Below are 25,274 nucleotides of genomic sequence, written 5' to 3'. Positions count from 1 at the left end.
AGCCTATCCCAGCTATCTTTGGGCGATAGATTCAGCTTCACCCTGAACTGGTCACCAGTCAGTCGCAGGGCACATATAAACAAACAATCATTCCCACGCAGGCATGGGGAGATCATGCAAACTCCACACAGGCGGGGCCGGATTTGAACCCGGTCCTCAGAACTGTGAGGCAGATGTGCTAACCAGTTGTGCACCGTGCTGCCTGTTTGTTATTTTCAATAAAAATATGAAAATGTTGTGTATTAGTTTCAGCAGATTGTTTATTGTTGTTATTCAGACTACATTTTATGACCAATTTATGCAGAAATTTAAGAAATTCCTAAGGGTTCACATACTTATTCTACCCACTGTATGTCAACATAAATCTCTGTTTCTACGTGTGTACAAGTTATGAAAATGCCATGACAATGATAATGATCATGATTAATATAGTAAGGTAGCTATTCAGTATGATAACTATACAGTACGCACGGTGTACATTATCAATGTACTGTGCAATTACTGGAGGAGAAAAAAAAGATTGATTATACAAAATGTATTATTATATATATTGGAATAAAAAAAATCGTATAATTTATAGTGGTAATGTGTCAATTAAGTATGACGACATGGTATTTTACATTGTTTTACATTGTCACACCGTGTGGCCCGCTTAATGGTTTAAGGTTGCCGAACCGGGTTTCTGGCAATTTCATGCGCATGCGCACAGCGACCTGTTTGGCTCGGTTTTTGGTGTTCATCGCATAACCAGCGGGGGTCAGCAACGCACTCAACGTGCCCCGTCGTCTGCCGGAAATCAAGAAGAAGAAAAAGATTCTCTGCGAAAAATGACAAATTAGAAGTGAATGATGAAAAAAAGATGGCGTCATTTTAAAGTTATCAGTTGCAAAAGTATAGGACGAGCTAACGTTGAAGAAGTCCCTTGATAGCTTGCTAGCAAGCTAGCCACCACTGCTATCTGTTTGAAGACTCGTCGGTGCTCGTTCTTCTTCACAAAGACACCGGCCAAGAACATTTGGAAGCATGGCGAGTGTTCATGAAAGTTTATATTTCAACCCGATGATGACGAACGGGGTGGTCCACGTTAATGTATTCGGCATCAAAGACTGGGTGACTCCGTATAAAATATCCGTACTGGCGTTACTGTACGAGATGACATCGTCGAAGATCACGCTGCCGGAAAGAAGACGCCTGAACAAGCTCATCTTACCTCTGCAGCAGGTAGTCTTTAATAAAGTGGACACATTGCATTCTGCACCAGTGCGAGTGGATGTCTCATCGCTCTTGTTGCATGCTGTGTTTCAGAGCTCGGACCTGTCTCTTGGTCAGTTCCTCAAGACTGTGGGAGAGTGTTGCCCTGACACTGCATATTCTGTCAAAATCAGGTTTGCAAAAAAAAATATATATATATATATCACTTAACCTGCACAACCTTTTTATACAGTTAGAATATTTTGCCTCCCTCGTGTAGCTAAAAAGGTAAGATTGATATTAGAAACCTCTCTGCATGATACATTTCACATCAACAATGCCGCAAACTTCAAATACCATAACAAACGTTTTAAGAAAATAAAAATCTACATTCTGAAAGTAACAATTATAACTAAGCATTATTAACTCATTAAAGGCATAATTTGCAAAACAGCTCTTGTATTGGACCACATTATCTCATTATAGCTATAAATTTGTGTTAACTGTTGCACAGTTACATTTGCACATTCTGCACTTTATGTGGCATCTACAGTTACGCAAAAAGTTATTAGACCACCCCTTTAATGACTGGTACCACTAAGGGTACATTGGGGCAAAAAAGTATTTAGTCAAGCCACCAATTGTGCAAGTTCTCGCACTTAAAAAGATGAGAGAAGCCTGTAAATTTCATCATAGGTATACCTCACCTATGAAAGACAAATTGAGGGGGGGTGGAAATCCAGAAAATCACATTGTGATTTTTAAATAATTTACTAGCAAATTATGGAGGAAAATAAGTATTTGGTCTCCTACAAACAAGCAAGAATTCTGGCTCTCACAGGCCTGTAACTTCTTCTTTAAGAGGCTCCTCTGTCCTCCACTCGTTACCTGTATTAATGGCGCCTGTTTGAACTCGTTATCAGTATAAAAGACGCCTGTCCACAACCTCAAACAGTCACACTCCAAAGTCCACTATGAAGACCAAAGAGCTGTCAAAGGACACCAGAAACAAAATTGTAGACCTGCACCCGGCTGGGAAGACTGAATCTGCAATAGGTAAGCAGCTTGGTGTGAAATCAACAATTATTAGAAAACGGAAGACATACAAGACCACTTATAATTTCCCTCGATCTGGGGCTCCACGCAAGATCTCACCCCAGTCAAAATGATCCCAAGAACAGTGAGCAAAAATCCCAGAATGACACGGGTGGACTTAGTGAATGACCTGCATAGAGCTGGGACCAAAGTAACAAAGGCTACCATCAGTAACACACTACGCCGCCAGGGACTCAAATGCTGCAGTGCCAGACGTGTGTCCCCTGCTTAAGCCAGTACATGTCCAAGCCCGTCTGAAGTCTGCTAAAGAGCATTTGGATGATCCAGAAGATGATTGGGAGAATGTCAGATGAAACCAAAATAGAACTTTTTAGTAAAAACTCAACTTTTCGTGTTTGGAGGAGAAAGAATGCTGAGTTGCATCCAAAGAACACCATATATACTGTGATGCATGGAGGTGGAAACATCATGCTTTGGGGCTTTTTTTCTGCAAAGGGACCAGGACGACTGATCTGTGTAAAGGAAAGAATGTCTTCATTAGGGTCACGTCACTGGTGAGCTTGAGCCTCCCAGCTGACTTTGGAAGAGATGCAGGGTAAACCCTGGACTGGTTGCCAAAAAATCGTGGCGCACATATAGAGAAGCAACCATTCACACTTACATTCACTCCTATGGCCAATTTTGTAGTCCTCAGTTAAACTAAGTAAGCCGAAGAAAGCACAGGGAGATCATGCAAACTCCACACAGGAGGGCCTGAGATTCAAACCCAGAATCTCTCCATAGGTGAGGCATATGTGCTAAACACTAGGACTTGGAAATTGTATCTGAAAATCGTACTGTTGCCTCTTAACAGAACACGATCTATGGATATCTTATATTGTTTCTGTATTGTTTTTGCATTCAAAGGCTTCATGAAATGGTAGATGGAGAGCTGAGAGACATGGAATATTTCTTTTCCACCCTACCCATTCCATTCACAGCTTTTGATTCGGAGGCGTATAAAACCAGTGTTGTGGGTGGGTAGCAGTGCAAAGCTTTAAAAAATATAATAATCATCTTACAATAGAGCTAATCAAGCATGCATCTCTGCTTTTCCTCTGTTTTAGGTCTTTTCATGAGACACATGCTCCTCGCCTACAACAAGCTTTCCTTCAGTCAGGTGTACAAGTTGTACAAGTCCCTGCAGCACTACTACCACAGCAACTATTCCAAGCCAACTGAAGGCCAAGTTGGTTTGATGGCATTGGCTGTTGATGAATCTGATATGGATCACACCGACACTGAGGATACAGTTGGTGACCGATTAGACAGAGAGGAGGGGCATAACTCTTTAGACGAGTCAGAAATTCAGTAATTTTTTTGTTTATTTAAAGTACCAATCTATTTTCTTATGATCGGGATGATTGCTCACTTGTATTACTGTATTATTTTAGGCATGAAAACACTCCAAGCAGAGGTCCCTTGTCACAAAAACAAGCAGAGTACTTTCTTGCGAGACAGGCGAGTTCTAACTTAAACGATTTGTTTCATATCAACTTGCATTTGTGTGATCCACATTTGGTGTATTTATGTGTCGTCAGGCGTACCTTCTAAAGAACGATGAGAACAAAGCTCTGAAGCCTGCATTGCTGCAGGAGGAGCTTAACAACATGTTGAGGTTTAACCCAGACTTCGCTGAGGCGGTGAGACTCGCCGTCTTCAACTTTACAATAAAACTGTTGGTTAATTAAATGCATTATTTTCTTTTTCTTCAGCACTACTTGAATTATCTGAACAGCATCAGAGTGCAGGACATCTTCCTGTCAGCCCACAGTCTCTTACATTATTTCGACCGCCTCATCTTGTCTGGGAATGATGGAAAAAGCAATGGAGAAGAAGGCTACGGCAGAAATCTTCGCTACGCCACTCTAAACTTGGCCAGCCTTCACTGTCGCTTTGGACACTAGTGAGTACAAGAGCAGTTGAACTCAACAGACAGGTCGTTAGACTACCTGACTTTTTGTCCTTTTCTGTCCTCCAGCCTGCAGGCTGGTCTGGTTCTGCAGGAGGCCATCCGCATCGCCCAGGAGTCCAATGATCATGTCTGCTTGCAGCACTGTTTGGTAAAATAAACTATTCATTTTCTCACATTTGTGTGTTTTTTTTTTTTTTGTACAGTTATTGATCATGAGCATCTTAGGCTTTTGTTTCCTTGTATCCCGCATCAGAGTTGGCTCTACACACTGGAACAGATGAAGGGATGCGACAGCACTGTTTTAACAGAGGATTCCGTCAAAATGGCTGTTCATTTCTGCCTGCCGGTGAGTGCAATGTGACCTAAAATAAAAATGTTATAATGAAGTCACGGGGGCTTATTTCACAGTTAATGTTTAATTAGCAGCTGCCAGCAGATGAGAGTTGAATATTTGATTAAACATCCATCAATCCATCCATCCATCCATCCATCCATTTTCTGAGCCGCTTCTCCTCACTAGGGTCGCGGGCGTGCTGGAGCCTATCCCAGCTATCATCGGGCAGGAGGCGGGGTACACCCTGTACTGGTTGCCAGCCAATCGCAGGACACATACAAACAAACAACCATTCGCACTCACATTCACACCTACGGGCAATTTAGAGTCTCCAATGCATGCATGTTTTTGGGATGTGGGAGGAAACCGGAGTGCCCGGAGAAAACCCACGCAGGCACGGGGAGAACATGCAAACTCCACAAAGGCGGGGCCAGGGATTGAACCCTGCACCTCAGAACTGTGAGGCTGACGCTCAAACTAGTCGTCCACCGTGCCGCCTTTGATTAAACAGCAATGACTAAAATAAGTCACCTTTCTGTTCAGCAGTACTATAAAAGCTACTGTGAAAATACAACTGCTCCCTAATAATCAGACCATATAATAATAATCGTAATTTTATTTATTTATTTAATCTTTATTAATCCAGGTAAGGCAATTGAGAACAGATTGCAGGGCTCGAGACTGCGAACAAATTGGTCGCATATGTGCGACCTTTTTTTCAGCTTGTCCGATTAGAAATGTCATTTTGTCACATTTGCGCAAGGGCATGTTTTAATGGTTGAAAACCATTTTTTTCCACTGCAGTCTCCTCCTCCTGCACACTCTCCGAGAGAGAGAGAGAGAGAGAGTCAGCAAAGGAGTGCTGTGATACTGTCCCAATCATTGTTATGAACTCCATTTGAGTTAATAGCAACCTGCAGCAATATGTTTGGCTGCCTCCTGTAACGTAATTGGCTGCTTGACTGCTATTATCTACAGCACCTTTGCATGCAAGCGCACCACATATGCACGCCACACACAGGCTAGTACGTCATTGTGTCTGGCCAGTGGAGCAGCCACCGTGTACCTATATTGACGCTGGCCCGCTACGTCTTCATTTTAAATGGCAAGTGTGAGCCGTCAATTAAGCTGGACGACTAGTGAGCAAACTAGCTAGCCCCAACCTACCTTGTAAAGTTCGGTAAGCCAGCAAACTCCTTCCGCCGCAAGAGACAGCTTTTCTTTCTACACATATTATCATTATCAATGTTGCTACATTTATCACTGGAATAAAAGCAGAAGTTGTTTCCCCCCAGTGACGTCACGTACTGTATGATCGTCTCAAAATTACGAGGGTGTGTGTTGGTGTGTAAGTGTGTGCGCGGGGTGGGGTGTGGCTCTATACCGCTAAATGCAAAGGTTGCCTGCTTAATTTGTCTGTCATTTTCATTTCAGGCATTATTACAAATCCAGTCGTGCAGTTTTTAAAAACGTTATGAAGCTAGCAAATGTATCTGCCAACCTACTTATCTACGTATGTATGTCTGTTTGTCTGTCTGTCTAAACCCTGTTTATAGTATCAACATGAAAATGTTGTATCTGAAAATTTAAAAAGCCCAGACTACTTTAAAGAAGAATGTATAGGAAAACAAACTATCATTAAAATGAAGTGCAATATTTGCAGTAGTAATGATTCATCCATGTTCTGTATGGGACGATGATTTTACATGGGTAAATTGGTTTGTTTTGCTAGTATATAATTAGCAAAATAATGTGAATAATCATAAGTGATACTTTTATATGGTGATGGTACACTTCTGCAGTCATTTTTAAGTTACGTCAATCATACGGTTGTGGTAATGCTCAAAATGAAGTTGTTTTCCCAGGAGAAGAGGATTAGGAGCCCTCACTATAAAAACTGGCCCCGCTTGAGTTGAACAAATGATCAAATAAAAGAAAAGCCTTTGTTTTTTTTAAATGTAATTGACCTGTTTTGTCTGCTACTGCTTGTTGCAGACAAACCTGTTCACAGTAACATATTTTGCAAATATCATATCTCAAGTCACTGTCAATCTTTACTTCATACAAAACTATGACATGCTGTACTGCCTCAAAAAGGGTGCAGCCAAATCATGTGCTGGTGCGACCCACTGATAAAGTTGGTTGCATCAGTCCTACTAGTGGAAAGGTTAGTGTAGAACCCTGGATTATCTTTTGCAATGCCAACCTAGCAATAACAATAACAACAATATTAATACATAGTACAGAGGAAAAAGGTTCCTCCCCAAGAAACATATTATTGGTATGTACCAGCACTTCTTGAAGCTGCCCCACGCCAGTTCCTTCGGTCAAGTACTTGGAGACATAACTACTCCATCATTAGTAATATGAGAAACCATGTACAGTATGTGCGTTAATAGCCTAAGAAATCTCAAATTTGTTGGATGGGGCGACGCTAAAAAACAACAATTGTAACAGAAAGCATTGACTATAAGCGAATGAAATTGCTGCTGTTTGTGGCTTGTTTACATTTAGTCTCTGCAGTAATTGCAGTTAATTATTTGCAGATTCAGCTATTCATGTTTATGTAAAACCTATCCCCAATTATTTTTTGAAAACACCCTGTATATTAGGAAAGTTTTACATTAGTGCCAAGTAACTATGTTGATGACTTTGACTTTTGACTTTGTGCTTGTAATGTCAAGCAGGATGTAATTTTACCCCATGTTGTTAGTGGAAAGGTAAAATGTCTTCACTGTTTGTGGATATATACGCACGTACTTTGTGCATTTTTATTTAGAAGTTGTAAGGCATTTATTTTTAAGGGTAATGTAAGATGAGTTTGAAATGATACATTTTTGGGGGTCTTAATAGTCTGTGGTATATTTACTGTTTCAAATATTTCCATAGGCAATTCTACACATGGGGATAACTGTACATGCAAATAGCACAGCACTTGAATGTAACATAACCAATACATCCTTATATAAATGTCTGTTCAAAAGGTGCCAGCGACCCCAGTGAGGATAAGCGGTAAAGAAAATGGATGGATGGATGGATGTTTAAAAGTTAACAGAAAGGTTGATGACAAAATCCCACATTAAGCGTCTTAGCCGAGAGATGTGTTCCAAAGACAGCGGTCAGGTGTCATGGAAATTACTTTGTCAGACAAGTACCATAAAAACCTGTCTGAGCTCATCGGCCTACAAACTGCTCCCACTAAATTAAAAGTGAAATAAACTTTGTTACTCATACAAATACTGTACAAGACAAAACAAAAACTGCCAACTTCACTGTGGGAATTAAGCACAAGTGAAGCGAAAATAACTTGAAGGCTGCATAATAGGCATGATGTGTTTCGGCATGATGAGGGTGTGCACTTTAGCAGAGCAGATCTGAATACCTACCTGGACTCTTCAGTATGTGGAGAGTTAATTTTAATTTGTTAAAACTTCAACATGGAGCTCATGAAAATATTCATGAACATCCATCCATCCATCCGTTTTCTGAGCCGCGTCACCTCACTAGGGTCATGGGCGCGCTGGAGCCTATCACAGCTATCATCGGGCAGGAGGCGGGGTACACCCTGGTTGCCAACCAATCGCAGGGCATATTCCTGCAATTTTGGTGATTTAAAGGGAAGCTAAGAATAGATGAACGTGTCACTCGTGGGCTTGGGAAAATCCTTAAATAAAATTGTATCATTGTTTACGCTGGAGGGGTTGCAGTTGGAGGAAAAATGTTGCATCTTATTGTCTGAACTATGAAGTTTTTGCAAGGCTGTCCACTGTTCAGACGGAAGTACTGATGAACTCCTCTCTCCGTTACAGTACCTGGCATCGCTCGGGATCCAGTCTTTGGTCCAGCAGGGCACAACACAGGGTAAAACGGCGCACAAGCTGATGGATGCACTGAAGGACACTGATATCTTGCACTGGAAGCACAGCCTCTCGGAGCTGATCGAGATCAGCTTGGCTCAGACAACATCCATATGGAGGATGTATGGCAAAAGGTCAGACTTGTTTACCTTGTAAGGCTGGTACAATAACTATGGCTTTCTGCAACGCAACTTCAAATCTCATACACATTTGAAATGTTTAAGATTTTTTTTGTGCACAAATAAATACAGAAAAAAACTATTAGGACAGCCACGAATTGTGCAAGTTGCCCCACTTTAAAAGATGAGAGGTCTGTAATTTCCATCATTGGTACACTTCAACTGTGAGGGATAGAATATGGGGTGGGGGGAATTCAGGAAATCACATTGTAGGATTTTTAGAAAACAATTTATTTGTACATTATTGCATAAAATACATATTTAGACAATGAAAAAGTGTAGCTCAATACTTTCTAATAACCTTTGTTTGCTGTAGTTCTTCACCAGGTTTGCACACACTGTGTATGTTGGCCCACTTTTCCATGCAGAGCTTATCTCGGTCTGTCATGTTTTGGGGCTGTCGCTGGCCAACACAGACTTTCAACTCCCGCCACAGATTTTCTATTGGGTTGAGGTATGTAGACAGGCTCGGCCACACACAGGGTCTTGAATGCTTCTTACAAGGCCACTCCTTAGTTGCCCGGGAGGTGTGTTTGGGATCATTGTCATGCCGGAAGACCCAGCCACGTTCCATCTTCAATGCTCTTACGGAGGGAAGGAGGTTTTTGCCCAAAATCTCCCGATAATGGCCCCAATCCTCTCCTTAATACAGATGAGTCTCCCGGTCCCCTTTGGAGAAAAACAGCCCCAAAGCATTAGCTTCACAGTGGGTATAGTGTTCTTGGGATGACGCTCATCATTCCTCTTCTTCCAAACACAGCAAGTGGAGTTTACACCATAAAGATATATTTTGGTCTCATCTGACCACATGACTCACTCATCCAGACGGTCACTGGTAAGCTTTAGATGGGCCTAAACGTGCTGGCTTAAGCGGGGGGAACTTTCGAGCACTGCAGGATTTGAACCCATGACGAGAGTGTGTTAACAACTTTTGTGACTGTGGTCCAAGCTCTCTTCAGGTCATTGACCAGGTCCCCCCGTGTGGTTTTGGGCTGACATTGATACTCCACGAGGTGAGAGCTTTCATTGAGCACCAGGTCGAGGGAGATTGTCAGTCATCTTGTACTTCCTCTATCTTGTAATAATTGCGCCAACAGTTGATCTCTTCTCACCAACCTGCTTGCCTACTGTAGAGGAGCTCATCCAAGCCTTGTGCAGGTCTACAATTTTTTTCCCTGGTGTCCTTAGACAACTCTCTGGTTTTGGCCATAGTGAAGAGGTTGGATTCTGACTGACGGTGTGGACAGATTTTTTACAGACATGGAGTTAAAACTGGTGCCATTAATACAGGTGACGTGTGGAGAATAGAAGATTTAAGGATTATTGCTGGTTGGGTACAGTCCTGCTCACCATTATTGGCAACCCTGCATTTTTTGCATAACCTGTATAATATCTTCAGAAATAAATGGAAATGTCCCAACTGTATATCATCAGGATCTTTTCATTGAGCACCAGGTTGAGGGAGAAAGTATTTTAACAAAAAATATATATTTTTTCAGCTTAGTTTGTCATTAAAAAAAAAAAAAAAACGCATGCGCAACAATATTGGCACCCCGCCTTAATATTTGGTTACTCACCCTTGATGACAGCCTCCAAACATTTCTTGTTTCCATCTATAAGCGTTTTGTACTTCTCAGGTGGTATTATCTCCTACTCTTCCTTTGCTGTTTGTTCAAGCTCTTGAACATGTGCAGGGTTCTTTTCCCCAATGGCAGATTTCAGCTCCCCCAAAGATTTTCAACTGGATTGAGATCAGGATTCATTGCTGGCCATTTTAAAACAGTCCATTTTTTTTCCCTTTTCAACCATTCCTGTGTGCTTTTTGATGTGATCCTTGGGTCTTTGTCTTGCTGGATGATCCATGATCATCTTCCCCTTTAACCAGGTTTTCTTACCATGGGTAAGACATTTCAGTCTAAAAACTCTTGATCCTTTCTGATTTCATGATACCTGTGATACAGTCAAGGCCTCCAGTACCAGATGTAAGAAAGCAGCCCCACAGCATTATGGATCCTCCACCATGCTTGACTGTTGGCAGGATGTTCTTTTCCTTAAAGGTCAGATGACAAAGATGTTATGGGGTCTGTCAAGATTCATATTTGCATTGTTTGTTATATAATACATGCACGGAATCTCCAGCAAGTTTTCAACCACAGTTTAGCTAAAGGGTTTTTATGACGCATATTGAGTCCTCCCCGAACAACTCAAGATACAGGGGTGTGGTTACTCTATCCACCGCAAGGGCTACCAGAAGTGACGTTGCAATTGACAAACAGAGTGCGCTACACACTATACACAATGGTGAGCAACGTGTTGGAATATGTGGAGGTGGAGGATTTCGATGTACAGGATCACCCAGCTGAACTTGGCATCGTCAAAGCGTACATGTTTGAGCCGATCAGACAGTGACGACGACGAGCAGCCATGTAGCAGCTGTACAACAACAAAAGAGCGGCCACTGGCTCGATGTGACTGTATGTCAAAAGCATGTCTTGGCTTGGCTTGACACATGGCTTGAAATAATGCCACCCCGGGGGGTGAAATAATGCCACCCCGGGGGTGCCAATATTTTTTAGCACGACGATACGTGTTATATTTTCATATGTTTCAGTGACACGGCACAAGCTTTTACATGGGATGCAGTATTCCTATATATTGTGTGGTCCTCGCTCGAGTTGCGTTATAACACGCTGCACACAAAGTATTTGCCGTGAGTCTGTTGGCTTGTTATACAGGCAAAAGTACAGACGACAGTACTGAACAGTACTGTGTGGGTCTTTTTTTCCGACTCCCCAGTGCACAGTAACCATAATAGAGTTGTAGGTATATACAAGGAAATGCTCACCTCTTGTCTGCGCCGCTTCGCTGCTGCGAGATTTAGTTCTCTTGCTGGCGGTGGAGGTCCCGATGGCCATAGGAAAAATGGTTGGCACCACAGCTGGTTTCAGCATCTGCCACTGTATCCAACGCTTTCTGCTAAGTCTTACTCAAAACACGCCGGTTCGAAGTGATCGGCACAGTTTGGAATGCTTCCTAGGCACCCATAGCTGAGCATATTTCTTCCCTTGTCGATTGACTTTGCCTATCCACTGGTCACGTATTCCTTTTTCACTTGGAAAGCCAAAAAAAAAAAAAAAACACTTTCCGCTGCCTGAACCATTTGTACAACCAAATGCGACACAATAAACCATTGTTACATCGTTAAATCATACGACAACAAATCTACGAGGACGGGAACAACAGCATGGAACAATAGCACACAACGCCGGATGAATGGGATGTTTGGCTTATGTGACGTCACAGCCCCGGAAGGAGTGGGTTGCAAAAAGCAGAAGGCGCATTCTGCATCATATCAATTTAAATGCTGTATATCTGCCATATAATCACTTTGAAATGGCAGATGTAGTTTGTAAAGGGCTTCTAGAGTTAACAAGAAAAAAATTAAAATCTTTGTCCTCTGACCTTTAAAGGCTTCATTGCGCCGTGTGTAAACATACTGTTTGTGTGCATTGCCCAAAAGCTCTTATTTTTGTTTCATCTGTCCATAAAGTGTTGTCTATCATTTGCACTTTTGTATCAAACACACATTCTCTATAGAAAAATGTTGTTTCACTGTATTCATTTTCTTCAGTCTACATTTAGTACTTCATGGGTGCAAATAATGGTGGGTAGGACTGGTGTCCAAATATTTATTTTCCGCAAGAATATGCAAATTATTTCAAAATCCTACAATGTGATTTCCTAGATTTGTATTTTTTAATTTTCTTTATTTCTCTCTCTCTCCACATTCTGTCTCTCACAGTTGTAGTGTACCTATGATGACAATTACAGACCTCTCTCATTTTATTAAGTGGGACAACTTGCACAATCCGTGGCTGTCCAAATGCTTGTTTTCCCCACTGTTACTTAAGTAGTGATGATTTAACTCCATTACATTACAATCTATATACAGATGAATTGTTTTACTCCCATGGGAGCTCATTTACTAATAAGTGCATAGAAATGTTCTCACTCTGCGAGTTGAACATATACACACAGTCATTCATGACACGTGCGTACCGGCCGATTTTCTTCGCACCTCTGTACGTATGTTATCCATCCATCCATTTTCTACCGCTTATCCGGATCGGGTCGCGGGGGCAGTAGCTTTAGCAGGGACGCCCAGACTTCCCTCTCCCCAGCCACTTAATCCAGCTCTTCTGGGGAGATCCCGAGGCATTCCCAGGCCAGCCGAAGGACGTACTCTCTCCAGCGTGTCCTGGGTCGTCCCCGGGGTCTCCTCCCGGTGGGACGGGCCCGGAACACCTCACCAGGGAGGCGTCCGGGAGGCATCCGAATCAGATGCCCCAGCCACCTCATCTGGCTCCTCTCAATGCGGAGGAGCAGCGGCTCTACTCTGAGATCCTCCCGAGCTTCTCACCCTATCGCTAAGGAAGATAGAGATTTCCTGCGGAGGAAACTCATTTCGGCCGCTTGTATCCGGGATCTCGTTCTTTCGGTCACGACCCACAGCTCATGATGACACAGCTCAGGTGAGGGTAGGAACGAAGATCGACCGGTAAATTGAGAGCTTCGCCTTTCGGCTTAGCTCCTTCTTTACCACAACGGACCGATACAAAGTGCGCATCACTGCAGACGCTGCACCGATCCGTCTGTCGATCTCCCGTTCCATTCTTCCCTCTCTCGTGAACAAGACCCCAAGATACTTGAACTCCTCCACTTGAGGCAGGATCTCATCCCCGACCTGGAGAGGGCATGCCACCCTTTTCCGACTGAGGACCATGGTCTCAGATTTGGAGGTGCTGATTCTCATCCCAGCCGCTTCACACTCGGCTGCGAACTGCTCCAGTGAGAGTTGGAGCTCACGGCTTGATGAAGCCAACAGAACCACATCATCAGCAAAAAGCAGAGATGCAATACTGAGGCCACCAAACCGGACCCCCTCTACGCTTTGGCTGCGCCTAGAAATTCTGTCCATAAAAGTTATGAACAGAATCGGCGACAAAGGGCAGCCTTGGCTGAGTCCAACCCTCACCTGGAACGAGTCCGACTTACTGCCGGATATGCAAACCAAACTCTGACTCCGGTCGTACAGGGACCGAACAGCCGTATCAGGGGGTTCGGTACCCCATACTCCTGAAGCACCCTCCACAGGACTCCCCGAGGGACACGGTCGAACGCCTTCTCCAAGTCCACAAAACACATGTAGACTGGTTGGGCGAACTCCCATGCACCCTCGAGCACCCTGCCGAGGGTGTAGAGCTGGTCCACTCTTCCACGGCCAGGACGAAAACCACACTGCTCCTCCAGAATCTGAGATTCGACTTCCCGACGGACCCTCCTCTCCAGCACCCCTGAATAGACCTTACCAGGGAGGCTGAGCAGTGTGATCCCCCTGTAGTTGGAACACACCCTCCGGTCCCCCTTCTTAAAAAGGGGGACCACCACCCCAGTCTGCCAATCCAGAGGCACTGTCCCCGATGTCCACGCGATGTTGCAGAGGCGTATCAACCAGGACAGCCCCACAACATCCAGAGCCTTTAGGAACTCCGGGTGAATCTCATCCACCCCCGGGGCCCTGCCACCGAGGAGCTTTTTAACTACCTCGGTGACCTCAAACCCAGAGATAGGAGAGCCCGCCTCAGAGAACCCACAACCTGCTTCCTCATGGGAAGGCGTGTCGGTGGAATTGAGGAGGTCTTCAAAGTATTCTCCCCACCGACTCACAACGTCCCGAGTCGAGGTCAGCAGCGCCCCATCCCCACTATACACAGTGTTGGTGGTGCGCTGCTTTCCTCTCCTGAGACGTCGGATGGTGGACCAGAATTTCCTCAAAGCCGTCCGGAAGTCATTCTCCATGGCCTCACCGAACTCCTCCCATACCCGAGTTTTTGCTTCAGCGACCACCAGAGCTGCATTCCGCTTGGCCAGCCGGTACCCATCAGCTGCCTCAGGAGTCCCACAGGCCAAAAAGGCCCAATAGGACTCCTTCTTCAGCTTGACAGCATCCCCCACCGTTGGTGTCCACCAACGGGTTCGGGGATTGCCGCCACGACAGGGACCGACCACCTTACGGCCACAACTCCGGTCAGCCGCCTCAGCAATGGAGGCGTGGAACATGGTCCACTCGGACTCGATGTCCCCAGCCTCCCCCGGAACATGAGCAAAGTTCTGTCGGACGTGGGAGTTGAAACTCCTTCTGAAAGGGATTCTGCCAGACGTTCCCAGCAGACCCTCACAATACGTTTGGGCCTGCCACGTCGGACCGGCATCTTCCCCCACCATCGGAGCCAACTCACCACAAGGTGGTGATCAGTTGACAGCTCCGCCCCTCTCTTCACCCGAGTGTCCAAGACATGTGGCCGCAAGTCCGATGACACGACCACAAAGTCGATCATCGAACTGCGACCTAGGGTGTCCTGGTGCCAAGTGCACATGTGGACACCCTTATGCTTGAACATGGTGTTCGTTATGGACAATCCATGACGAGAACAGAAGTCCAATAACAAAACACCGCTCGGGTTCTGATCGGGGGGGCCGTTCCTCCCAATCACGCCCTTCCAGGTCTCACTGTCATTGCCCACGTGAGCATTAAAGTCCCCCAACAGAACAATGGAGTCCCCAGCGGGAGCGCTCTCCAGCACCCCCTCCAAGGACTCCAAATAGGGTGGGTACTCTGAACTGCTGTTTGGTGCATAGGCACAAACAACAGTCAGGACCCGTCCCCCCACCCGAAGGCGGAGGGAGGCTACCCTCTCGTCCACCGGGGTGAACCCCAACGTACAGGTGCCGAGCCGGGGGGCAATAAGTATGCCCACACCTGCTCGCCGCCTCTCACCGTGGGCAACTCCAGAGTGGAAGAGAGTCCAACCCCTCTCGAGAGGACTGGTACCAGAGCCCAAGCTGTGTGTGGAGGCGAGTCCGACTATATCTAGTCAGAACTTCTCGACCTCACACACCAGCTCGGGCTCCTTCCTTGCCAGAGAGGTGACATTCCACGTCCCTAGAGCCAGCTTCTGTAGCCGGGGATCGGATCGCCAAGGTCCCCGCCTTCGGCCACCGCCCAGCTCACACTGCACCCGACCCCTATGGCCCCTCCCACAGGTGGTGAGCCCATGGGAAGGGGGACCCACGTTACCCTTTCGGGCTGTGCCCGGCCGGGCCCCATGGATGCAGGCCCGGCCACCTGGCGCTCGCCTTCGAGCCCCACCACCAGGCCTGGCTCCAGTGGGGGGCCCCGGTGACCCGCGTCCAAGGGAAAACGAAGTCCATTGTTTGTCGTCATCATTAGGGGTCTTTGAGCCGTGCTTTGTCTGGTCCCTCACCTCTGTACGTATGTTAATGAATCAGAATTCATTCAAAATGACGGGCTTGTTTCTGTGACCTGCAATCTGCATAAAGGACATCCGTCTGACGCATCTTAGCCAATATGCGGAGGGTTTTTTCATGAGACGGCTGATCCACAACATTAATAACATTCTTAATCTTTATCCTATTTGCAAAACGTTGGTATCATCGGAAAGCTTGATAAACACAGAAACCGACAACATATGAGGGTCATGTTAATCATTTTTACTTCATTCCAAAGAGAATTTAGAGAATGTGGCTCAAAACAACCAATACAAAAACAATTCAAGAGCTGAGAATGAGCAAATAGTTCATACGTGGTTAACATACATAGTAAGGAAATAATTATAGCACAGCAAAGAGGCATTTGTAGTTGATGAAATTCATGAAATTACTGTTGGAATCAAAAGAAAATACTCCAGCAAATATACTGACCGGAGTATGTCACAATTAAATTCAACCACAGCGGTGGCGGTCTGTGGACTGTGAATTGATCAATTTATATCACATCTGCATATGCATAATAACGGACAAATAAATGCATCAGATTATTGTCGAGATTAGAAAGAGAATACTGAAGCCTTGAAAAAAAACTAGGAAATGCAACCGGTCTGATTGCACTCCATTGTTGAGTGTCAACATTGGTTGCGCACACTGGCATGTTGAGCGAGGGGCACGCAAATGCACATAACCTATTGTACATGTGCTTGAACAGGACGAGGGTAAAAGTGATGAGAAGTGCCTTTTAATTGTTATTTAGGACAGTGGTTCTCACCTGTTGTCACACTGGGATGCACATTTTCCTGTTGTTGCCAAGTGAGGACCAACCTTCATGGAAGTTAAGAACAATTAAGAATTGTTTTGTTGAAAAATAGTCTGAGCACACATGTACAATATATTATACTTTTAAATGTCATTTCAAATGAGTTGCTCTACCACCAAAGGCGTGTTGCTTGACATGAGCTGCACTGTATATGTTTACAGAGTAAACTAGTGGTAGAAAACAAAGAAGTAACGTATCTTGTCGCTTTCCTACTATGTTCCGTGCAGAAACTTGGTACGCCTCTGTACCGTAGTGGAAAAATCTGAATGGGAATAGATGTCATTTTTTTTTCTAGCTGTCCGCGACTCACCCAAAATGGTTCCGCGACCCTATTTTGGGTCCCAACCCACCAGTTGAGAAACCCTGATTTAAGACTGTCAACCCATGAGCCAATTTCTGATTTGAATTTCTTATCGCCAAAGTTATTATTATTATTATTATTGATTTTATGAATGGCATTTTTTTCCAATACGCTGTGCATCTTTGATAAAATATGTTTTTATGTATTTAAAATGGCTGATCCTGCATTGTGTATACGCATGATATGAGGATGCTCTAAATTTGTTCGCACGGTACGAACAAAAACAAGAACGACACATTGACAAATCACAGGTTTGTGCGTCAAGCGTGCGTATGTACAATTTAATTGCAAATCTGTGCGTGCGCATGGTTAGTAAATGAGGCCAATCGTGTTGATATGCGCAGCACCATGGCTCTGCAGCAGGCCCAACTGCTTCTCCACATGAGCAGCTTGGAACCGGTCAATTATGGGGTCCAGCAGAACAACACGGAGGCCTTCGCTGTGGCTCTTTGCCATCTGGCTGAGTTGCATGCTGAGCAGGTAGGTCTTGTACACGTGATTTATGCCCTGCTGTTTGGTATCTGATATGCTTGGAGAGAAGGTAATAGACGCAGCGGTTCTTGTGCTCCAGGGCCTGTACGGTGCAGTTTCAGACATCCTCCAGCATCTGAAAGATCAGTTTCCTGCTCACACACAGCATGCCAAGGTGTGTCGTCTCACCCACAAATTATTTCTCCATATATCATGTCCACATTCACCTTGTTTTATCTTTCCAATTCAGCTCTGGATGCTGTGTGATCTAAAAATCCAGTTTGAGAGGCACATGATTGAGGCAAAATACAATTCAGCAGAGCAGCTAGTCACTTCTATTTCTGCTTTAAACAAAACAGAGGGTCTCTACAGGTAATAGGAAAGCACGCACTCAAAAGTTATTCCTCCCAATTGGAGCTGAGACTCTTATTTGTTGTTGCCAGGAAAGTCCAAGTTTTAAAAGTTCTCAATCGAACCACTGAGGCGTACAGCATCTTGCAGCGACTGCAGGTGCACTGTGAGAAGACCAAATGTACAGAGACTATCATCAGGTGGATGGACACTACTGTATTTTTTATTATTATCATCATCATCCCTATTACTATTACTGTCATTGACGGAGGAGTGAACTCCCTAACTCTAACCCCATGCAAAATTAAACGGAATGTGACTAACATTTCTTATTATTAGAAACGTTGAGATACTTTTCTTGGAGGAATCAGCAGGTGTTCTGTCTCACGCAGAGTTCTGCTTTCCACGGCTGAGCTGCACTGGGAGTCGTCTGGCTTCTCCACAGCCCTTCCTCTCCTCTTCCAAGCCTTGGCTCTGGCCCGACAGCACCACCTGCAGTCGCTGGCCTCAGAGACACTCCTTCACCTGACCTTCACCCAGGTCAGTCCAAACCCATTTGCCATAAATTCTAGTCATGGCAGGCTACAGCATTTAGTTTTTTTTCCTCTCTACACAGTTGATGTTGGGCGTACCAGAGCAGGCTCTTCTTGTCTTGCATGAAGCCATTGAGCCTGTTCTGGCTCATGGAGCGCTGGTGGACAAAGGGCGTGCCTTGCTGCTGGCAGCCCGCTGTCAGATGGCTGTTGCTGAATTTCGGCCAAATAGACAAGGGCAACCAGGTAAACATTCCTACGTCAGAGTAGCTCTTCAGCCTCACACACAGTGGCTATTGAAAGATGTTTTTTTTTTTTTTTTTTAAATATCCTTGATATCCAGCTTATGGTTGAAGTACTAGTACACCTGTCCTCACTCGTAGGACAACTTTGGTATACTAATAGGACAAGTACTTGTTACTAGTGTGAGAAAACTGTGCAGTTGTTGACAACTATGTGACACTAGCACTACTGTTGACTTTATAAAGTTTTACTTGTTCAAATCTAGCACTTCACTGATATCACTAGTACTGCAAAAATACTAACTAGTGCACAGTTTTGCCTCTAGTAACATAAAATTGTCCGACAAGTATGCCTAAATTATTCTACTAGTGAAAATATAGAGCATCCTAGTACATGGACATTAAGCTGGAGATCAAGGATCATAAGGTGTAGCATGTGCCTACTAGTGTTATTAGTTCAGCACAGTAGTTTACTATTAAGATTTAATTGCCTACTCGTCAGCCAAAAGTTTCAGTAGTCAAAAAAAACTTCATACAATCTTTCTACAACTGTGCCGAATTGTCTTACTAGTGAGGATAAAGAGCATAGTAGTACATGGACCTTAAGCTTGATATCAAATCAATGCTCAAGTAGCTTTCCATAAACGACTGACTTTCCCCAGCAGATTCACATGTTGCGGTTTTGGCGGTGGACATGTTACATGAGGCTGCAGCTTATTTCACAAAGCTGAATTGCAAGCTGCACCTCCGAGAGGTCCACTACCTGCAGGCTCAGCTCTACCATTCTCTGGGACAAATACCACAACGAAACAAAAGTGCCCTGCTTTTTCGCCTGTTGGACCAGGAGCTGCAATCACCGGCACCGCCACTCTCTATGCGCCTCTAAACTCTTTGACATTTTGACTTTTGAGAGGAAGCCTGAGGTGGCCGCTAGATGGCGGTAAGGCCCTGTTCTGCTTGGTTCTGCTCTCAGCCCCATCTTTTGTAAGTTTATTTATACTGACTGCTGTAGAGGTGAATGTGAATCACATTCTGTTGTGGTCCTGTATTAGGTTTATGCCATACACCAAATACATACACACTTGAATTTTGTGCAGCAACCTGTATACTATTGAATGGCAGCACGTAACATGGTTTCATTGCTTGCGCCACAACAGCTGCCCAAGTTTGTCAGACACTGCTAGATATGGCAAAGATTTATCAGAAGCTATCATTCACCTGTGATTTTAGCTGCCGCTTCTTGATAAATGGAGCAAATCTTGCACTTTCACTGGCCTGGATTATTCACAGTTCACCAGGGGGAATGCTGATGATGTATCCACAGGAGGAAATTGGGACTTTGCTTTGACACGCTGTGTGAAGACCGATAACATCTATGTTCTTTGACAGGATGTTCCCCCAAAAATGTACGGTAAATGATTTGACAGTACTTAGTTTTTATTCATCTGGTCTTTAAGATTTTGGGAACCACTGAAAGGTCTTAACGTACAATTATAAAAACATTTTATCAATCAGGTTGGACAAGACCATTACTTCACCTTCCCAATTTTGAAAAATTCTTGCAATGTCGTGGGAACAATTTGGGGCATGCCCCATTTTGCTCCTGTTTGACTGTGCCACAGTGCACAAATCAAGGTCCAAAAAGGTGAAAATTCTTTATTTACATGGGATAAACCCCTTGAGATGCAACATCAAGGGATGCTTGGTTGTGTTTGAAGCGGAACTACTCATGAGCCCTCACCTTAACTTCATCAAACACCTTGGGGATGGACAAGATCAGTATTTCCCAATTTTTTTCTGGGATTAGACACATTTTACGATAGAAAATCGTACGGGTCAAAACAAAACAAAAATCACAAAAAGTAGATATACTGAAATAATGATGATCTCGTGTCAGTTTACTCATAAACTGACATATCGGTGCTAGTTGAGCACACAGCTGATATACTGGCAGAAAGCCTTGACTTATTTTGTTGTATGAATGGCAAAAGGCGTATACACAGGTTTTACCATCAGCCGTCTCATGGGTATGTTACTAAAATTTTCCAAATACCTTTATATTAAAGACAATACTGGATAGAGGAGTGTTAGACTAATAAAGCAAGCCGTAGTTTGTAAGAATCGGGTAGGGATTACGGATTTTATGTCATAAATTTGACAAAACGTTCTTGCCTGGATATCAATGTAAATCATTTCGAAATCTTGACTCTTTTGCAGAAAAATGTCCATATCTTTCTTATTAGTTGAGATATCTATGAAGTGTTAGAAAGGTCTATCCATTTTCTATTTAATAAAGACTTAAGTAATTCAAGACATTAAGAAGGGTTATATTAACGATTGGTTTAAATTAGAATAGAGTGAAGCCCTTATTTTCCATTTACCAATCAGTTACATGTTGGTGTGTGCTGTACAATTTCAGACAGCTAGAACAGAAGGGAGAAGGATGGCGTAAAGGAGAGCAGCAACCTTGTTATGGTGAAGAACAGGTTTGCCGTCAGATTTCAAAAACATTGCAATGGCGCCAGTCATGATGAACCACTCCGAAGGCATCACGAGAGTCCGTGTAGATTGTGACAGATTCACCTTCTGCTAGGCGGCGGGCCTCTGTGAGCGCTATCAACTCAGTCGCTTGCGCCGAGTAACGAGAAGGGAGCGGTGAGGAAGTCATCAACAACAGCACTGTGTTGTAGCGGAGCCAATGCGCAGCAGACAGGTGAGAGCAGCGTTGCTCCTGTAAGATCGAATTTACACTGAGGAATGCCCAAAGTTAGCGGAGAATACACCACCTAGTCACGTGTGGCGAGAACAGCCTGTGCACTGGCGGCCACCGCGCAAAGGCACACAGGAAGGCCCCGAGCCACCTAATCAAGTTGACAAAGGGAAGTACTCCACCGGGCGAAGGGGTCGTCTACAATCTGAACAAACTGCTTGGATGAATCAGGAATCCCCAGAGTGGGGGAAAACTGCAGGGCACACTTTAGATGTTAGCTTATCGCGCTTAAAGTTTGCTCCGGCAGAGAAATCTGCAGTGTTTGGTTAGGAGAACAGACAACACAACAAAGTCATGACTGGAGAGGGGGGAAAAAATCATAAATTGCCGATATTGACTGAGTGTTTTGTAAAAAGAAAAAGAAAAAAATCTTCTCAAAATGCCATAATGAAATACAGTTTCCAGCATACCCCTCCTGGAAGCCGTCACCTTATCATGGTGGAGGGGTTTGTGTGTCCCAATGATCCTAGGAGCTAAGTTGTCTGGGGATTCACGCTCCTGGTAGGGTCACCCATGGCAAACGGGTCCTAGGAGAGGGACCAGACAAAGCACAGCTAAAAGACCCCTATGATGAAAATTATAAATGGATTGATGTTTCCCTTGCCCGGACGCGGGTCATCGCGGCCCCCCTCTGGAGCCAGGCCTGGAGGTGGGGCTCAAAGGCGAGTGCCTGCACCCATGGGGCCCGGCCAGGCACAGCCCGAAAGGGTAACGTGGGTTCCCCTTCCCATGGGCTCACCACCTGTGGGAGGGGCCATAGGGGTCGGGTGAAACGTAAGTTGGGTGGCCGAAGGCAGGGACCTTGGCGATCCGATCCCCGGGATAAATATCTGTTTATATTAAAATAAAAATTGTCCCAAATTTAACCCTGAATGCACACTGGTAATTATCCCAAACTAATAACTTAATTCAATCACTATTATTATTTTGTGTGAATGTCCAGTTGCACTATAAGACTTTGATCAGCCTCCTTTTCTCTTTTTTCCGCCCAGTGCAATATGTCTTGTTATCAGTAGGCTACTCCCTTTCAGGTCTCGAGGTGTCATTCTTACTACTTCATAAACCAAAACAAAACTCTTGCTCTCCAATATCACAGCGTCACACCAGTTAATCACCAATCCTCCAAAAAACATTTTCCTACAACGTATTTATCCCCTGCAGCAACAGCTCACAACGCATTACATAAGTAATATCACGCACACAGATACATACAGTATCAACAGTGAACGTATCTTTCTGTAATCAATCAAACAATCCACTTCCACCTAACACCCGGCCAAGATTCCACTATTCGTCTCTCATACAAAAACACACCAGTAATCAGTAGACTGCACAGGCATTTAGAGCAAGTTGTTTTTGTCCATAAGTTGAGCACACGTCTTGTCAGTCAGATAGTCTTTTCTTCATTCTCAAACATCTTTAAAGCTTTTCTCGTCATTCTAATTTCTGTAAAGCACTTGGTGTTATATTTTTAATGTTTAAAAAGTGTGCTTAAAAAAAAAAAAAAAAACTTGACAGCATTTGAAACAAGCATTGTTTGAAACAAAACGCTTAACGCTGTGAGTGCAAACAAATCGTGGTTTTAAACTCAATGTGAAATGCGCACTTTCACCAAAGCGAAATTCTCATCCCTCACAGTAAGTAGTTAACGTATTGCTTTTCACATTTGTGTTCATCTTGTATTTACATCAATGGCATTAACCATGAGTTTAACTAGTATTTTTGATTTAGCTAATACGAAAAAAATAATCAACCTTGGTTTATTCAAAATCAATTAATCATGAATTAATGCATTTGAATTCTTTTTCTCAGACCAAATAGTGAGATGGTTTCTTGAAAACCTTGAAAATTTTCAAATAACCGTCCTTCATTTCAGGTGATTCCTCAATCACCTTCCCTTTGGCCCCAGGCCTAGTTACATCATCCCCGGCCTACTGTAGATTTGTTCAAGCAGTTCCAAACTGCTACACCTTTGGTTCCAAACCAAACATCTACGCGAGTAGTAGATCCTCAGACAATTACTAGTCATGATCCTACATTTCAGAGAGTTCAATATTCCCGTCTGCATTACTCATGGTTGTTGTGATGGGAGGACATCTTTCTAATTCAAAGGGATCTATCAATTATACTTCATAGTTGCATACATTAACTCCATCAGTGTGCAAATGAATGTCTGGTGGTGACTGTATAATAAATAACTTGCCTAAGCGAAGCAATGTTATCAGTACCAAGCGCATCTTCATTGCAAAAAAAAAAAAAAGAAACGGAATGTTGATGCAGTGTGTGTTTGTATTTCACCAGTTATGCGTAGCGTTGTCTCTGGCGCCGCCTGGAGTCACCCAGAGGTCCGATAAACTGCGTACCCCACCATCAATCGCCACCATAAGTGCAAAAGTCTTTTTTTTTTTTTTTTTTTTCTTCTTCCTCTCCTCCCCTCCTTAATTTTACTACAATATTCGAAGGTCTTCGAAATTGTCCGGGACTCGAACCTCTAACCCCCGGACTCGAATCGGGGAACTTTCATCTAGGACTTTGACCTGGACTTTATGCCCTGGACATTAAGGACTTGAAACCTTACCAATGGAATGTGGGGCGAGCAATTACCAATACCACTTAATACAAGGACAAGATTGTTTCAAATACAGTACACCATATGAAATGGTCAAATTTTCAAGGAATTAAAATTGTCTTTACAATAATTCTTTGTTTGGAGGACAATGCAGGTCCTTGTGGATCTCCAGGCGACAGTCAGTTGTCCAGGGGCCAGCCGGTTCCCCCTGTCCAAATGTCTCTGGTAAGGGACAAGACAGTTACTTGTCTTAGATGATCGGTCTGCCTCCAGTCCCTGGTCTGACAGTCGATCCTTAGATCCCACTTCTGACACCAAGATTGTTTTGGAATTAAATCAGGAAACAATGTTGTCTTTTGTCAATTTAATGAATTCTTTGCAAAGAGAGAGACAGACAGAAAGCTTACAGTGAGAGAAAAAGGAGGCTGATAGAGCCACTGAAAAAGGAAGAAGAAACAATTGAGCTACTAGGTACATTTGAAAATGTCACACAACAAAAAAGAACTATTGAATAAAAATCACACTAACTATGGGCTAATATAATAAAATAATATAGACTATATTTTGTCATAACACTGTTTTAGAAAAATATATTTGCAAATGTTTTCAGAATCAACAATACATAAACGGCTACTTTATATAAAACGTACAATTTATTGTAAAATAATAAGGTAATGCTTCTACTTATTAAAAAAAAAAAAACAGGGTTATTTATCTTCATACAACCAGGATCATACTACAAATCAGAAGTAAGATATTGGCAGACATTTAACAGGCGAACAACCTGAGGTGTCATTTATTTTATGCAGAGCAGCTGGTTGCAAGTCTGGTTAAAAGGCATGAAAACAAAGAATTTTAAACAGCAACGATCAATATCAGTTATTTTCACACACACTTGACAACGTCTAACATTTCAACTTAGAACATTTCGTATCACTGTGTTTTACATTATCAGGATTTGAGTTGCGTCTTTTGAAAATTTTAAACTCTATTTAAATGGAGATGGCTACGGTCCAACTCAAGTAACTTTTTCTCAACATCTTTCTAAATATTGAAAACATCACCATCCGCTCCCTTAGAAGTACTGAATATCATCAGTGCCGGTTTATAATGGACATTTGATAACAAATGCAACTTTTTACTTCAATATCTCGTTTGTTTCGCAGAGGTATTAAAACTGAGTCATTCCTTGCTTGACATGCATTTTTTTTTTTTTGAGGGGGTCTGGAACCATAT

At 43.6% G+C, this 25,274-nt stretch overlaps 1 protein-coding gene across 3 annotated transcripts; it reads left to right on the top strand.

Annotated features, from left to right (window-relative positions):
* Positions 1-795: 795 nt before the first annotated feature.
* Positions 796-19,969, top strand: anapc5 (anaphase promoting complex subunit 5). 3 transcript variants are annotated; one of them, XM_061671063.1, is made up of 17 exons: positions 796-1,221; positions 1,306-1,385; positions 3,154-3,263; positions 3,354-3,585; positions 3,681-3,747; positions 3,828-3,929; positions 4,002-4,192; positions 4,268-4,349; positions 4,455-4,547; positions 8,345-8,526; positions 17,447-17,582; positions 17,674-17,748; positions 17,824-17,945; positions 18,017-18,124; positions 18,317-18,464; positions 18,541-18,703; positions 19,362-19,969. In XM_061671063.1, exons 1-17 carry the CDS (start codon positions 1,024-1,026, stop codon positions 19,583-19,585), a joined length of 2,313 nt encoding a protein of 770 aa, XP_061527047.1. In that variant the 5' UTR covers positions 796-1,023; the 3' UTR covers positions 19,586-19,969. The 3 variants fall into 3 exon arrangements, with proteins under 3 accessions (XP_061527047.1, XP_061527046.1, XP_061527045.1); XM_061671062.1 differs by having other exon boundaries at positions 3,354-3,597; positions 19,365-19,969; XM_061671061.1 differs by having other exon boundaries at positions 3,354-3,597.
* Positions 19,970-25,274: the final 5,305 nt, after the last annotated feature.

Source organism: Phycodurus eques, chromosome 3 (assembly GCF_024500275.1).
Source record: "Phycodurus eques isolate BA_2022a chromosome 3, UOR_Pequ_1.1, whole genome shotgun sequence".
NCBI lineage: Eukaryota > Metazoa > Chordata > Actinopteri > Syngnathiformes > Syngnathidae > Phycodurus > Phycodurus eques.
This window is presented reverse-complemented; position numbering and strand designations above follow the sequence as displayed.